Source organism: Perognathus longimembris, chromosome 5, assembly GCF_023159225.1.
Source record: "Perognathus longimembris pacificus isolate PPM17 chromosome 5, ASM2315922v1, whole genome shotgun sequence".
Lineage (NCBI taxonomy): Eukaryota > Metazoa > Chordata > Mammalia > Rodentia > Heteromyidae > Perognathus > Perognathus longimembris.
In genome coordinates this window covers 77721992-77740186 of record NC_063165.1, presented here as the reverse complement: position 1 = coordinate 77740186, position 18195 = coordinate 77721992, and the positions used below count along the sequence as shown (strand labels likewise).

General features: G+C 37.0%; 1 protein-coding gene across 1 annotated transcript in view; it reads right to left on the bottom strand.

Annotated features, from left to right (window-relative positions):
* The window catches only part of Bche (butyrylcholinesterase), a 54408-nt gene extending 36951 nt beyond the window's left edge, over window positions 1-17457 (bottom strand). Inside the window, exons 1-2 of the mRNA XM_048346019.1 lie at window positions 17379-17457; window positions 8371-9898 (exon numbers count right to left, since the gene is read on the bottom strand). Of these exons, the coding sequence (XP_048201976.1) occupies window positions 8371-9890 (1520 nt within the window). The 5' untranslated portion in view covers window positions 9891-9898; window positions 17379-17457. The remainder of the gene's footprint in view (window positions 1-8370; window positions 9899-17378) is intronic.
* Between the last annotated feature and the right edge of the window lie 738 nt (window positions 17458-18195).

Genomic DNA, 18195 nt, shown 5'->3' with positions numbered 1-18195 from the left:
TAGACCATGTGAAAATGATATCGCAGATTGTGAATTTTACTGTTACAGCTAGAACTGCCGGGGCACCATATATGGATCAAGTGGGAGAGTACTCACCTTGAGCCAAAGACCCCTGAACTCAAACCCCCAAGTCATTCTATCCTCCAAAACAATAGTTTTCAAGATTCTTATTTTTGAGTGTTCAATTTAACATCTTTTAAAACACATTTATACATTTTATGAAATATTCATTTCAGAAGGCTACTAATTTCCTAGGCAGAAAATCCCTAAAACAAATAAGATCAGAGCTTTAGAGACAGGCTAAAGGAGAAGGAAATATTAGTTCTGTCATAATGTTAATAGTTTAGATTAACTTCTGTTCTTATCTCACTAATCCTTTCTTTCCTCAGCTCAGTAACCCTCCAGGGGAATCTGTAAACCTGCTGAGTCCTGGGTCACCTTCTAGAATGGAGCCAGTGGCAAAGAAATATCCTGTTGTCTCTTGAGTCCTCATCCTCAAACACTGCTGGCCACATGTAGGCAAGGAGAATTCTCACTTCAGTGCCATAATGTGTGTTTTCTTTTTTTTTTTTTTACTGCTATTCTTCCTACATATTCTGTGCTCTATGCTGATCTTCCCTTGGACCCTGTTTTCCAAATTCTTGTTCCTATGCCCTGTTTTCTCTTCTGCATGAACCTGCATTACCTTGAATTTAGCATCACCTCCCCCCTGCAAAAAAAAAAAAAGAATAAAAAAGAAAACACACACTAAACTCTCAGTTAAAGGAAGGCTGAGTTTGAGACGTAGTTTATTGGTAGAGCACTTGCCTACCAAGGGTGAAGGCTTGTATTTGATACCAGCACAGAACAGAAGAAAGAAGGAAAGAAAGAAAGAAAGAAAGAAAGAAAGAAAGAAAGAAAGAAAGAAAGAAAGAAAGAAAGAAAGAAAGAAGAGGAAGGAAGGAAGGAAGGAAGGAAGGAAGGAAGGAAGGAAGAAAGAAAGAAAGAAAGAAAGATGAAGAGACTCAGAAGGAAGGAAGGAGGGAGAGAGAAGGAAGGAAGGAAGGTACTATCTAACAAAGCAAACAAATAAAAAAAATTATAATCCAGGCACTGGTGTCTCACTCCTGTAATTCTAGCTACTCAGCAGACTGAGATCTGAGGATAATTGTTTGAACTAGCCCAGGCTTAAAAGTCCGGATGAGACTCTTATCTCCCATTGACCAGAAACTGAAAGCAGAGCTGTAGTTCAAAGTAGTGGAGTGCTAGCCTTGAGTAAAAGGATCTTAAGGACAGTACTAAGCCCTGAGTTCAAGCCCCATGACTGAAACAAAAAACAAAAACGAAACAAAAAGAGAGGAAAAAAAAACACGTCATAGAAAAGTAAGGAAAAAAAACAATAAAAAATAATATTGCAAATTTAAGTCCCATAGATATTCTTGGGGCCATCTTGAACTAAACAAGAGTAATTTCTTAGCTGATTTCCATATCTAATTAGGTGTCATGTATATTGTGTTTGGCCATGGTACATAGAGTATAAATTTTGAAGAGTTTTAGGTATTTCATATATAATTTCTCAAATGTCTTGTATCAAAAACATTAAATAGGAAATTAGCACATTCATTTTAGAGAGAGGAAGTAATGGCAAAAGCGATGAAATGATTTCTATTTTCCCAAACTTTTGACAGTGTAATGGCAGAGTTTAGAGTGACATAGCTATGTTCTGCCAGTCCATTTAGAATACAGTTCAGAGCTTCGATGAGGTTTACATCTTAGCTGTAGAATTATGAGCCATTCAATTTTGTTTGTGCTCACCACCTACCTCCACCAATTCGCAATGAAATATTTTGATTAAGAGTGCTGCACCCTTGCTAATAACACAAAAGCACTAAGCAGGGTATTCTCAGAGGTGAGACATCAATGAATTTTAATCACGGTTATTAAAACCAAGAATGCTTTAGGCTCAAAATTATTGATTGAAAGGACACTTGTTGAGTATTTTCTTGATAGTGTTCTGAACATACTGAGGGCTACATTATTTTGGCTTATTTGTGACATGAAACATACATGCCTTAGGGAATCAATTGCTCTTATCATAAATGAATTCATTTTAGTGTTATAAATTGACTTTTAAGAGATATGATGTAATATGTTCCAGAATATTCAAGGAAACTGAGGAGAGGGTGGATGTTTCATGTTCCCAGAGCCATTTGTTTTCCATAGTTTCTAGGTTTCTAAGAGGATACATAAAGCGGGATTTGGCTCACCCCTCCTTCGCTTTCTTGTCTTGCTGTCAGTTAGAGACTTTCCAGTTCCATTAAAATTCTTTACATTCAGCTAAAGCCTACTTAGAAGACTAATGCTTACTTCCCTCTCATCTTGCTATATAACTGAGGATGGGAGTGCATCCCTGTAGTTCCACTTACTTGGGAGCTGAACTGAATCTTTAGCACTCAGGAGTTTGAGATCAACCTCATGAATACAGCAAGACCCTACCATAATTAAGTAAAGAAGTGTGGTAGCTGGGTGCTGGTGGCTCACACCTATAATCCTAGCTACTCAGGAGGCTGAGATCTAAGGATCATGCCTGAAAGCCAATCTGGTCAGGAAAGTCCATGAGACTCTTCTATCAAATTAACCACCAGAAAACAGGGAATGGAGATGTGACTCCATGTGGTAGAACACTAAACTTGAGGAAAAATAGCTCAGGGACAGTGCCTAAGCCATGAGTTCTGCTGCTACACTACCATCCAAATAACAACAAAAAAGAAGTAAGGTAAATAAAAGCAGGCAGATCCCTATGACACTGAGACAGTTGTTAAAAGGCCATTAATCAATCATTTAACAATCAATCACTGGTTATCACCTGTCAGCATCTAAGTGTGTGTTGTCTCCCATAAGAAAGCAGCACCAACTCAAAACCTTCTACCTGTTCCTATTTCCATGCCCTGATCTGACTTCCCTACTCCAATCCAGTTCAGAACAGAACTCTCTGGAAGTGTTGGGGGTGGGGAGGGTGGGGCACGCAAACACACACAAGAGCGCTTGTGAGCTTGGGGCTTGAACTCAGGCACTGGTCAGTATTGCTGAGCTTTTTTGCTGAAGGCTAAGTGTTCCATTTGATCCAATGCTCCTCTTCTGACTCTTTGCTGGTGAATTGGAGGTTAGCTTTCCAAGGGCTTTCTTGCCCAATCTGCTTTAGAAATGTGATCCTCAGATCTCAGCCTCCAGAGTTGCTAAGATTACAGGTGTGAGCCACCTGTGCCCAGCTTTATCAGTCACTCGCACGGCCTTAAAGGAAAATCTGGAATCCTTTCACTTGGTCACTTTCCCTGATCTTCTTGAGTTATTCCCATGCTCTTTGATGAGGTATTACAAAAATACTTCTTCTCAATCTTACTTGTCACAAAACAAATTATATTTGGTATCATCACTTTTTAGAATCTGATCTTGATCTATTAAAAGTAATTTCATTAACTTGTAAAAAAGTTACTGGCTTGAAAGAAAAAGAGGTTCAGTGGATTAGTTAATATTAATACATTATTTGTAATGAACCAGTTAAAAATGCCTTCAGATGCTCTTACCTCTATTAGTCTGAAGGGACAAGGGCAAAACTCAAACTTTGTCCATAGAAAGTGGACGGAATGACTTCAGCTTTTTAACACGCTGACCAGGAAAACTGTTGATTGGGAGGACTGGGAGGTAAAATTGGAGCAAGAACAATTGCTTACATCTTACTATCCTGAAAAAACACATATCTGATCATGGAACAGCCAGAAAAATATATTTATTTTCCGTGAAAGAGCTAGACTCTTTTGGCAACAGAATTTTGTTATTTCATATTATTTGAATTTGTTGCTTTGTACCTGGTCTTTTATTGTGATATATGTATATTCTCAGAATTAGTCATTTGATTTCTAAAAGATGGATTTGTTATATTAGCCTGAAAAGTTGTCTTGAACAGTGTTCTGAACATTATAATTTTTCCCAGTACAGAAAATATTTGAGTGAACATTAAACAAATCACAGTAACTTAGTTCCTAGTAAGTAGATGCAATAAATGTGATTTAGGATAATTTAGGCTGAAAACTCAAATTTAAGCTATACTCTCTCACACTAATATAATATTGGGCTTTCCCCATTACACTGTTACTTAGCATTCTGCAAAATTTGGTCAAAAATATACTTTATAGCTTCCTTCATAAAGTTTACCCTTTGGGGGGTTCACCTACTTTCTCTCTATAATTTTACTCTTATTGATGGCAACAACTGCTTTCTGAAATCCCTTGGAAAGTAATCTTCTCCATTGTCCCACAATATAATTCATCCTTTTGAAATAAGTTATAATAATGCATTTTTCTACCTACATTTATATTCTGTTAAAGTCAATTCCCAGAATGCTGTAGTTAGCATTCATTGTTTTATTCATTTCTGAGTAATTCCTCACCCAGCCCCTTGGGGAAAAAGGAGGATTGGAATTAATAGGATATTGATGCTGTCATGATAGCAATAAAATAAATGCAAAGGGATTTAGGCACTGATCTTCTGCAAAGTCATCAAAGTGTTCCAGTTGGGTTAATTATGGTAATGCACCACAACTAATTACAGAATCAGGGTGTAAGGAATTTTTCCTCACTCTGGAAGCTACAAGAACTATTATCTGTCAGAAAATCTAATTATAAGTCTGATAAAAATTGGAGTAGATGGCCAGATGACAGTCCTTCACAATCTTAAACTTTTCTCTGTATCTCATGGTGTCTAATTTTAGTCTATTCTCTGCCTTTACATTTGAAACATTAATTGGGCAGGTATCAGCTTGCTAACATGTTAGAATGATAAGTTTACAATCAAATGCATCTTCTCAGCACACTTTCTGATTGCTTTTAATAATTCATGGTGAAAGGAGTATGGTGAGTATATAATATAAGGAAGTTAACATTTGTAGGCTGAAGACATAGCTACGTTTTGCTGTGTCTTCTACTGGCTGTCATTGCTTTTCTTCTATGAAGCATGATTTTTCTCATCTTATAAATGTTAGGCAGCCTCAATATTTCAGCATGTTTTATTTTAATGATATAATCCATATGTTTCAGACCTTGTCAGTCAGATAGTACTCATGAGATTCAAAGTACCTTTGCTGCATATGATTCTGGTATATGAAAGACGTCTCCTATTAAGAAGTGTCTTATAGCAAGTCCATGGAATATGTAGGTGGCTGTGTGTTTGTGCACACACCTGCACACCAGTCCATCTGTGTTTGTCAAACCTGGGATTTGAGGTCAAAGCCTGGGCACTGTCCCTGAGCTTTTATGCTCAAGGCTAATACTCTACCACTTGAACCACAGCTCTTCTCCAGAGTTTGTGCTGATTAACTGGCAGTGAGATCCTCATTATCTTTCCTGCCAAGGCTGGCTTTCAACCATGATCCTTAAAATCAGCCTCCTGAGTGGCTAGGATTGCCAGTGACCAACTTAAATGCATGTTTTTGAGTTTGAAACATACAAAAGGGAAAAATGAATATATGGTAGAGGATTGAATTGGTCCAAAAACTAAATAGTAAAGGAAATAATTAAGTGACATGTTTTAAAAATAGTAAAGGTAATTAATAAATTAAACAACTATAAAAAGAAAAAAATTAGGCTGAAAATGCAAATAAAAAATAAGTGAGATGAACAATTAACTGATACAAATTAGGGAGTGTCTATGAAGTTGCCAAGTCATCAGTAAAGAATGACAATATTAGAAATAGATATAAAATTGAAGGTTCACAAAATGGTAGTGATTTTAGGCGAATGTAACCAGCTTAATATTTGTGTAATTGAAGTTTTAGAAGGAGATACTAGTGATAATATATCTGATGTCATGGTAAATGCAAAGTTATATCACCAAGTTATGATATAAATGATCAATTTAGGAAGAATATCAGAAAAGCCTGAAAAAAATTCCCTACCATTATCCATCAAAAATAAAACAGTTATACTTGAAACAACATGGAAACACCATTGGAAGATAACTAAAGATCAAGAGAAGAATTTCGAAACAAATAGGGGCCTACTTTCTGACAGCCTTTGTATATATGGACAACAATATATATATAAAAAAATCTCACTTCACATAACATAAACTGAAGATAAAATAATGGAGCAGGTTTTAAAACTCATGAAAGTAACCACCACAACTAAGAATCCTATTTTTAAAGTATCTTTTCATTGAAATAAAATACAGGAAGCTTCTTAAGAGAAATTGAAGAATATTTAAAGCTAGCCAACCTGCACAATGACTACAGCAGACTGCTCCTCAGGACTTCAACTGTCAATCCATATCAGAAAACTAGAATCCACAAGACAGAATACACAACAATGAAATGAAAAACTTGCACACAAACTAAAGAACCATTTTTAAAAAAATGTTTTATAAATATACTTAAATAGGACTGTGTAAAACCAGATAATGTTCAAAAGTTTGTATAGTTCATTGTTTAGTTCCTAGCACTGAAACAAAGCAAAAACAACAAACATAGAAAAAATGACAGTACAAATAAGCACCTTATGACAGCAATAAGAAAAGTATGAAGGGGAATATGTGATTCTATTTTGAATTTTTTAATGACAGCTTTGAAGCATGATAATAGAGTAGGAAGCTGAGTTAGGAAGTGAGAAGCTTTGGGAAGGTAAGAGATGTTAGCCTTTAAGTGCAAAACTCTACATCTCTCTGTACTAGACTCAGCTAAATTTAGGACAAGTAACTTAATTTTACCATGATAAAAAAGTCAGTCAGGAATGCAAAATCTAAAATGGCCATAGAAGTAATAATGTAGCTGTAAAATATTAAAAAGAAAAAGATAGTGAAATAAATAAGACCCTGATTACAGTTGGAGCTGTTAACAACCACTCTCCCAATACCTGATATAAGTAAACAAACTATTAACATCTTGTATGAATACATTTACAGAACTAATAATATAAAATAGTGAAAGAACTCACATTGCTCCCTATGGATCATTACATGTTTGTATAGATTGGTCATACAGAGGTTTACAAAATAAACCTTAATACATTTCAAAGGTGAAAACATGATATAGTGCAATTTCTTACTATAAATCAACTAAATTAGATGTCTATAGCAATAATACAACTAGAAACACCCTAGATAGTGTTACTTGCAAAGATGATTACTAAACAATCATAGGCAAAATAAAATTTAAAGAAAAAGTGAAATTTTAAAACTATGTAACAGTTAAGCATAGTGAATTGCATTCTTAATGATAATAAGTGTGGCTGGTAAAATATTTTAAAAATAAACATAGTTTGAGGAAAAATATTGGCATAAAAGCAATTTCATTGAGTTACATCTGTTACCTTACTAGTTGCATAAAGAAGATGCAACTGGCTAAAGGGGGACACATGGTTAGAAATACTTTTGTTTAGACAGTGGACATAATGAATGAAATATGAGAAGAAAAATTGAGACCTTACTAGATAAAGTGCAAGAAGGCAGTATATTCTTTTTGAGGATCAAATTAATAGAATAAGTCTTTGATATTTTACTGAACAACTTTTATTTGATGATATACAGAAACTAACAACATCCTGAAGCAGTCTTGGTAGGTTGAATGTATTGAAAACATATTTAGTACTCTTACCGGATGTGCAATGTAGCAGAGTTATACAGTGTTTCACAGAGCTGGCATGCCCTTTACATACCAGTGTCACACTCTCCTGCATCTGAAACGTCACTGAACCTCATCTTTACATGTGGCTAGCCCAGAAAAGTTCAAGGTGGAAAACTTGAAGTGTGTTATATACTGATAAATATTACTTTTACATTGTTATAAAGTTGAAAAGCCTTAGTTAAACAAGCTTTAAGAAGAAAAATCTATTCTGGCCCTAAGGACCCAATATCATAACATTGATAACCCAGGAGGGAAGGTAGGATGTTTTGTAAAATCACTGTCTAATATTGGCCTTAAGATGAGCTAGTGAAGAAAAGCTCAGCTAAAGGCGAAGACCCTCATAGGTTCTGTCATATAGCTTAGTGTAGAACTCTGCACAATCATTTTAGGGGGGAATTGTCACATTCTTATGGTAAGCAGTTATTACCATATTATAACTTCATTTGACATTATTAAAGTACTTTGTAATATTTTTGAAGTGAATTTCAAAAGAATTTCCATGAGCAGTTCATGATTTATCTTAGGAACTTTTGCACAAACAAAAAAAAGAAAGAAAGAAAAAAATTAATGAAAGGAAATTCACTGAATAAGGAAAAGCAAAAGCAGTTTAGTTACAGAGAATAAATTACACTTTTCCATGGCTCTCATGAACTCAACCCCAGAGTTCAAGCCAGGTAGAGACAAAAGAGAGAAAAACATGAATGGAAAACAGAACTTACCCATGTTTTGCAAAATTTGCCCAGCGTTTCATCATAGATCTACTCAGAATTTCCTCAGGTTTTGTGTAATTCAATCTTCTTTCCAAAGGCATACCGAAGACAAATTCAATTTCATACCCATGCATCACTCCCATCCATTCTGGCCAAGGAAGTTTGGAGGATCGGTGCTCAAAATAGTAGAAAAAGACATTATTTTGCAAATCAGAGAACTTCTTGGCAAAGTCCAGCACAGGACATATGATGTTGTAATCGCCAATCACATCGTCAAAGGCTTCCCTGTACTTCTCTGGTCTCTGATCATCTAGCCAGTCAACGTAGTGGAAAAGGATAGAATCCTTCCCCAATTCCCCCACTTGTGGGAAAAACATGTTCAACCCTTCTTCAAACTGACTTCTCGTTATGATGCTGTCATTGTCTTTGCTGAAACCGGGGGCCCCATACACTAGAAAAGCTGACCCTTCATCCTTGTTCACACCCACCAAGATCTGAGTGCTTTTGAATCGTCCAGTTTGGAGTAGGGTGTCCGGCATGTCAGTAAGGAAATCATTGTCCACCGTGGGGCCAAAGTTGACTGACAAGAGGCTTTCGTGGGGAAGGACAAAGACTTCATTCAGGAGAATTTCCTGGGGATCCTTGTGCTGGAGACAATGGATGAGCTCGGTCTCATTCTCCCTAGAGCAACCAACAAGCTTGGCGAGCGTCAGGGTTCTATTCCTGGCCTCCGAGGGGGCCATCACTGCCCAAGGAGCGTTCGCGGACCCGCTTTGTAGAATAGCTCTGAGGAACAAGGGGTAGCTTTGAGGCGACAGCAAATGAAGGCTCACTGAAACTGCCCCTGCGCTTTCTCCAAAGAGAGTCACGCTGTTAGGATTGCCACCAAAGGCTGCTATATTGTTCTGCACCCACTGAAGGGCCAGCTGTTGATCAAACAAGCCTGCGTTCCCTGCAGCCTCGGGATTTCCAGGGAGAGCTAAAAATCCCAGCGCTCCCACCCTGTAGTTCATAGACACAACGATAACCCTTTCCACCCGAGCCAGGAATCTGCCATCATAGACATTTAAAGAGGAAGTCCCTGTCTGAAAGCCACCGCCGTAAACCCACACCAGGACCGTGGCGTTTTTGGGTTTGGGTGCTGGAACCCACACATTCAGGTACAAGCAGTCTTCGCTCAGGGCTGTGTTCGGGTTCCACATCTCTGATCCCGGGAAGCCCGGGAAATTTTGATCTAGGTTCTGATAGCAGGAATTGGCATAGTTTGTGGCATTCCAAACGTCGAGCCACCTGTCCACGGGTTGTGGCTTTTGGAATCGAAGTCGACCAAGAGGCGGCTGAGCATAAGGGATTCCGAGAAAGGCGGTCACGGTGCCTCCAAGAACGGCCAAGTTCATCCCTCGGACTGGCCCCGCTTTGGTGGTCACTACGATGTCCTCCACCGCGCTGAGCGACTTCGCCACGAACAAACAGAGCAGAAGGGGCCACAAGAGAATGCGGGTCTTTGTGACTGTGCGTTTGCCCTGCATGTTGATTTCTGAAAGAGAGGTAAGCAGTGAGGTTTATTCATCTAATTTGTATTTACAATATGAAGGAAAGAAACAAACAAGAACAAACAAACAAGAACATTGGGCACCAGTTGGACATGCCTGTGACCCTTGCTATTTGGAGGATGATTTGAGGATCCCAGTTCGATGCCAGCCCTAGTAGAATCTTGTCACCAATGACCACCAAAAAACCATTAATGGAGCTGTAGCTCAAATAGCAGAATGCTAAACTTGATTGAAAAACATGAAGGACTCCATCCAGGCCCTGAGTTCAAGCTCTAGTATTGGTACAAAAATAAACAACAAGAAGTAGGCATTGTTTTACCACTATCAAGTGCTATGTAGAATTATTTTAAAGGAAATGTTCCAGATTTTAAAGGAATGTTAGAAGGAAATAAGACAAATATAAAGACTGTACTTGACTTTTGAGTGTTAATGTCAATTATCTTTATATCTACTTGACAGGACTTTGCAGAACTCTGTAGTGGAAGGTTTTAGTACTTTGTAGTAGAAGTTTTGTTAGACATGGATGGCATTAATTCTGTTGCATATACATCCACTTCAAATGTAACATTCACTGGGAGTCCAATTGTGTCAGATATATATCTGCTGTAGTAATTATAGGCAGATATTGGAGAAAATACATAGAGGGAGAAAAGAGAGTTAGGCAGAAGAGGAAATAAAGTGCTTTAGTTTGATGAAGTTTCCTGGCTATTTCACTCAATAAACCTGTGAACTAGTTCAAGACCGTTAAGGAGCTATAGGTGTCTATCAGTGTTCCCTTTGGTCACATTGTCCATCTTTGGGTCATTCCTTCCTCTCCTGACATGTTAGTCTATTGTCAAAAGAGAAGTCAAACAATTAACTAGCAAAATATTAAGTAACAAAGTAGAGAACTGAAGCTCATCTTACAAATGAGAAAAACTGACATTTGCAGTGTTGATACCTATGTTAAAAATGTGTAAGGATAGGGGCTGGGAATGTGGCCTAGTGGTAGAGTGCTTGCCTAGAATGCATGAAGCACTGAGTTTGATTCCTCAGCAATACATATACAGAAAAAGCTGGAAGTGGAGCTCTAGCTCAAGCGGTAGAGTGCTATCCTTGAGCAAAAAGAAGTCAGGGACAGGACTCAGGCCCCGGATTCAAGCCCCATGACTGGCAAAAAAAATGCGTAAGGATATAGTAAGCTGCCTATATGAAAGATTAAAGTTGCCACTTGCCAGTGGCTCTTGCTTGTATTCCTGGCTACTTAGGACGCTGAGATCTGAGATCTGAGGATTGAGGTTCAGAACCTGCCCAGGCAAGAATGACTTTAAGGGTCTTATTTCTAAAAAGCCTGAAGCCTGAAGTGCAGCTGTGGCTCAAATAGAAGAGCATTAGCCAAAACAGGCAGTAGCCTTGAGCATAAAATCAGGGACAGTATCCAGGCCTTTGGTTTAACACCCCAAGACTGGCCAATTAACTCTCTCTCTCTCTCTCTCTCTCTCTCTCTCTCTCTCTCTCTCTCTCTCCCTCTCTCTCTCTCCCTCTCTACACACACACACACACACACTCACAAACACACACACACACACTGATTTAAATGTAGTTTTCCATTTCACTTATGTAGGCAATGGCTCTGCAATTTGGTAGTTATGCTGGGCACCTCATGTTGAATAGTCTCCATAGCAATAAGCAATAGCATGGTCAGAAATACTTCTCTGTGGATTGTCCACATAAGGATTAAAATCTGAGACATTAAGTTGAAGAAGCTATTGTAATTGATGTGATTACACATTAATAAGTCGTTGAAATTTTAGTAAAACAAAAGTTACTCTTGAGATATGTTTTATTAAGAAAAGTAATGATATGGGGCTGGAGAGAGGTTAGAAAAGCACCCCTAAAGTCAGGTACTAGGTCAATACTGAGCCATGGTAGCAAGCCCAAACTGGGCCTAGTGGGAAGGGTCCGCCTCCTCCTTCAGATGGGCTCTCCCTTGTGTCCAGTAGCCTTCAGCCAGGTCGCTGCCCACAATACCAAGTCCCTCTGAGGGACTTCCAGGTGCCTCTTTGTGTGGCTTCAATCTTCTACTGTTCCTTTTGTAACTCAAGGACTCCAGAAGGCTCTTCTTCCAAGAGTCAGTCCAGGACCCCAGCAAGGCCGCTAACTTGTGTAAAAATCATTGTTTATGGGCACCTCTGCCTTCTTTCTCCACACATGTGGCTCTACCAGGCCTTGCTCACTGGACAAAGGATATGGCAGAATGACTTTCTCACTCTTTCCTTCAAAGGAAGGTCATTTCTTTCGCAAAACGGTGACTGTTGTCAAGAAAGGAAGTAAAGTTTTATTTATCCCCATGCTTCCACAGGACCTTCTGGAACTGCCATTTCACTGCATTCCAGGGGCAGTGGGTGTGGCATCGAGCCTGCTGTCTGCCAAAGCCAAAACCTCCCCTAGCTGCCTGACTGGATTTGGTAACTATCGTGCCAGATTCTGTGTCTCTCTGTCTCTCTATCTTTCTGTCTATCTCTGTCTCTGTCTCTCTCTCTCTCTGTCTCTCTCTCTCTCTTTCCCTCTCTCCTCCCTCCCTTTTATCCTCCAACTAAGTATCCTTGCTGAGAGGAACTTTAGTTAGCAAGATTGTGCTCTGCAGTGAGGTGGCCACCTTGGCTCAGAGACAATCAGAACTGGTCTCAGGCCAGCGTGCCCCTCCCCTGCAAGGCCAGGGTGCTCTGTCCCTTCCTCTGCACCTCTCCAGCCTTGGTGGCTGTCCCTAGGTGGGATCAGCTATGTGCAATAAGAACATATACTGTGAAGGACTACCTGAGAAGCTGGACTTCTTGAGTTAGAACTCTGAACTTGTGACTCTCTGAATATATAATTATGTGATTGACCCCAAAAAAATTCATAATGCACATTGGAGTGTCTCTTAAGTGAATAAGAAGATCTTCACACATCAGTGCTGTGAATAAAGAAAGAGGAAACATGCAGGGAAATATCAATGAAAAGAATGAACATCTTCACATAATTATGAGAAACACAATCAAAATAGTCACATCCAGGTTTTTACATACATAACCACCGTGGATCTGCATAAATGTACAACATCTTCCTTTATGTTTTCTGATGCTGTAATTGTAAACACAACCTCAGTTGTCAGAGAAGCTAATCCTATTAACACTGAGGATTTGTATTAGTATTTGTTTTCTGTTTGTTTCCTTAACTTAGAAAATCTTCGGGGCAGTCAAGAGAGGACAGTCCCAATCTGTGTCTCAAGGCCTGGAGTATTTCAATTTTACATCTACTTCCATCACCACTGCTCTTACAAGTAGCTTTTTATTCTAGTTGATACAAGTAGTTTTTTATTCTAGTATTGACTGAAAAAAATAATAAACATGGTACATAACACTTAGATCAGAGTTCAAGACCTGATGACTATGTCTAGGGATGTCATTCTCTCAATATTCTTGTGTGTATGAAAATATATTTTTGTATATGATTATTACTATAGTATTAATTCCTGTTTTTTTTAAAAATAAAGGCACAGTCATCTTTGCATTTTATTTTGATATGATTAGGCAAATGCTGGGATCAATGAAATATATGATTGTACCATACTTTTGTATAATATGATCATTAATTATGATAGCTAAATGTTATAATGATAGGAAATATAACTTGCTGTATTGTAAAGAATAGTATGCAAATAATATTTAATGATGTAGAAGTTTTGGTAAATATAAACATTTGTGTAATTTCAGCAGATTTGGGGTACTCTCTTTTTATTTTTATTTTTCCTGATAAAAACCAGTTCCTTTCTCTTCAGCAAAAGGAGGTGGAAATTAGAAGAGCAAATTGTCATGAATATTCTTTTCCTTTTTGGAAAAATTAGATCATATTGGAGAAAAGCAATCAGAGGCAGAGTTAGTCACTGAAGCTGCCTTTTAATAAATTCATTGTGGTGTCATTGACCATGCACATTTCTCTTCGTGAGAAGTCCAGACAGTGTCCTCTGAGTCCATGCAAGCCTAATCTGAACTAGTTTCTTTAGCCTTATTTAAATATTGATGTGTGTGTGTGTGTGTGTGTGTGTGTGTGTGTGTGTGTGTCAGGGGTGAAAGTCCTAGGGCTTGAACTCTGAACACAGAGGCCCTGAGCTTTTGTGCTCAAGACTGATTCTCTATCACTTAATCAATAGCTTCACTTCTGGCTTTTTGCTGCTTAATTGGAGATAAGTCTCTAGGACTTAGTGTGGCTCCAAACTGCCATTCTCAGTTTTCAGTCTACTGAGTACTCAAGGCTACAAAAGTGAGCATTATGTTAAAAAAAACTTACATTAATCATTTTTATCTCTACTAATTTTTATCTGCGACTCTTCTCAAATCTCTAGGTCTAACTAATTTCCATGTTTAGAAAACTTTTACTTAAACTGCTAATTTTATTTCAAAGCATGTGTAATTAATTTCAATACATTTTGGGGTATTATTAAACATTGCAATTTTATAATTTAATTTTTAAAATAGCTGGTATTAGAAGAGGATGTAATCTTATCTGTGTTTCTATTTGTATCTTTTGCCAAATAAGTTAGAATTTTCTACAATACAGTTGGTATAAATTAAAACTACTTTTAACAATGATATCTACAAGTTCTCACTTTGTAATAAGACAATTAGGGAAATTAAAAGCAATCTTTGTAAGCATACACCAATTAGCATGATAGCAGTGTAGATCTAAATTAATTGTTTCACTCTAAAGAAAGCCATGGACCATAAACGTGTATTGCATCTAAAACTTGAAGATGCTCATATATCCCATTTTGCCTAATATCTGGCTGCAACATCTAACTTAAATAATCTTTCTTTATTATTTTACATAAGCATTTATCTTTGTCTTTATTTGTCAGTCTGTATTTTGTCCTAAGAGACTTTTACACTTTAATATATCTTTATCATTTACATGATTAAACAATCAAAATGGATACAAATAAGTGAAGACCATAAAATGCTATTAGTCTCTAGGTTCAATCTTTAACAATATTTTTTCCATAAAACAATTGATTCTTTTTTTGCAAATTCTAGTACAAATGGCAATGTAGAACTGATTCCACTTCAAGTGTCCACACAAACTGTTTAATATAAAGAAAGAACAAATCTTTCACCAATTGAAATTTCCAGAATTCAGGTCATTTAGCTACTGAAATAGTAGTTAATATTTGAAAAAGAGGTGAGTGTTTTGTTTAGAGTGTCAAAAGTAAATGAATGACAAGTAGGAAGGGTAAAACCATGAGGATAATAGGTCCAAGTTTATCAGTTTATCAGCTACTCTTGGATTAAAATTTTACAGGCAATTTGTGGAAAATTTGAACTTGAAAAACTGTAACTTTAAAGTAAAAGATAAAGTTTTATTTACTTTGCATTTTTATTCAGTTTTTAAAGTGCCATAATTCTCAGGCAATTTCAGTAAGAGCTATACAGTAAACTATAAGAGATGGATGAGATTGAATGATTGAAACTAAGAGCAATCTATTTACATTTTGTTTTTCATAGCTGGATATTCCAAATAATTTGCTCAGCAAACACAATGTTAAAACATGTTTAAATATTCAAAATAACATTCTCTGGGAATCAAGTAATTTTCCTATCCTAAAATAAATACCATAATAAAATATATATTTTATTGGAGAAAGCCTTTCAAATACTGATAAAATAATTAATCGTATTAGAATGATCCAGTTATATTGGTAAAGTTTTTTTTAGTAGAATTAAAATAATTAGAACAACTCAATGTTTTCTAAAAACTGAAAAGATTGCTTGATCCAAGCTAAGTGAGCCAGAGAATAGAGATTTGTTGGTAAACAGATTATACCAATGACTTTCAGGAATCTGCAAGATTCCTAAACTCTGTGCATATTAATTGGGTTCTAGGAAGATATCTACAGATAGGAAATGTTCTGTGTGAGAAGCCAAACATCTGTGATGTTCCCCAATCAGAGAGTGTATCACAAATTTGCCCTGTATAAATAATCTCAAAAATTAATTACTAAATTAATTGAATGGTATTTGGAAGTTGAAAATAACCTATTTGCCATCTGTTCAATTAAACTTTTCTAGTAATAGACACAGTCTATTTTGGTAAGAATGAACAGAGTTTTGGCAAAAGTATCAAAACATAAGTATAATATATAAATATATATTTTAGTACCAACAAACGAATCAAAGCATAGAGTTTATTTGTGGATAAGATGTGCCTTAGTAAGATATTCTTAGCTGATGCTTATTAAAATGCAATAGAGAGTAGATTCAAAAGTTGTTATTAACAACTAAATCTGTAAGATATTTCAAATGGACAAAAATAATAAGTCCATTAGGAAAGAAACAGAAGTTTGAAAGTCCATTACTAATTACATTGGGCATTGCAAATTACAGTTGTTTTAGTGCACAGAAACTTCAAGAGATTACCATTGCAACCTTTAACTATACTTTAAACCTTCATGCTTATCTTCAAACTAAGTTAGGGTTCTATAAGTGAAGTTTGGATTTATTTATCATAGACATTACCTTGTATTAAGTAACCCTTTCACATAATGTTGCTATGACTTCTACGTAAATTATGAACCTATTGACAACATAACCTTGACATGAGAATACATGTATAAATGGAAATACAATAAGAAAATTGTTTTGTTTATAGTTCAGGTTTCTTTCCATCTTATTTATTTTATGCATAGTGCTTCTTCTCCTGGTTTAATTGGATTTGTTGCATAACTTATAAAGATAAGTTTCCAAACTTACAAGACAAACATTTGCTTGACATTTGTACAATGATAAAAACCATACATGAATGTAGGATATCTTGCTACAGTTTAAACACACACATGAGAAAACGACAGGCTGAGTAAGCGGAAAAGTTTGTAAAGGAGGTTAAAGAAACACATGTTCCTTTTCTGTAAAGGAAACTTTGACCTTCCACTTGCCAGTCGTTATTACAAAAGCTTTATAATATGTTAAACAAGAAAAGCAGTTTGTTAAGCCATCAATGAGAGAACAATTAATTTCACGCTACATTTCAAAAGAGAAAAGTGTTCAAGCCTGACAAAAGAGAAAGACCTGCTGTTTTATGGCGTGCTCAGTAACCAGTGAATCTCACTAATCAGGACAAAGTAGAATATGATTTTTTTTCTCCCTTTAGGAAGTTGATAAAGAACAGTGATCCAGAGAATCCACAAGTGTTCTGACCTTTGATACAAAGCAGAAAAAACAATAACAACAACAACTCATGTTCTTAGCAGTCAAATGGACTGAATGTGCAATCCTTCAAGAATAGAAAGATCTGGTGCCTGTGCCTACTGGCTTCTTTAGTAACCCATTCAGCGATCGCTCCTAACAGCACCAAAGAGACACAGCAAACAGTGAAGAACCAAAACATATGCCGGCCCAGTCTTCACACAGACTTGTGTCTGGACACAGAAGGTGGAAATTCAGAGCAACTTACCCCTCACACTCTGCAAGGAAAGATAACCAAGTTTTCAAGCAGTGAGGATCGTGCAATGCTTCAGGGAAAGGCAGGATGCAGCTGCTGCTCCAGCAATGGGCTGCACTGACATTACAATCAACTGCTACTGACAAAGCTCGCGAGAGTTGGCAGGGGTGGCTGGAGCTACAGGCAGCCAATATCTGGACTTTCTGACATCTGTTCGGAGCCTAATTGCATGACTGCAGTAGTGATTCATTTACACAAGTCTTATTGGATCAGCGTGATCATCACAGAGATTCTTCTGGGAAGGAGGACAAAGAATAGAAAAGTTTCTTCAAAAGAACATGTAAGCTTCATTCTTTTACACTACACTTCAATATTTCTAAATCGGTTTTTCTACTATGGATTTTTCCTGTAGCTTATACTGAGACTCAAAGATGTACACACAGTTCTACAGAAATAAGTGAAATCCCTCATACGATCAATCTGTGAAACTGAGTGATAGATTGTCAGAAATGAGAAAGCCAGCGCAACCTAATCACTCTGCAGAGATAAGCTATTCAAATAAAAATAGCAGTTCCCAGACCTGAATAAGGATCAACTCCAGAACACAACACCTGCTTAAGTCATGGAAGCCTCACAATTCCTGGGAATTTACAGAGCCCCTGAGGGAATTTGGATGTCATGACCAAAGACTATTCTGTCTAAGCCAGTGTTAATACAAGGAAACATGTCCCATAAACTTGATAGTAAAGAATGTATCAGCCAGCAGTGCACCTGCTCTGATGTAACTTATGTCAACATTCTCCTCTCAAAATGGCCATATGTGTCTTTC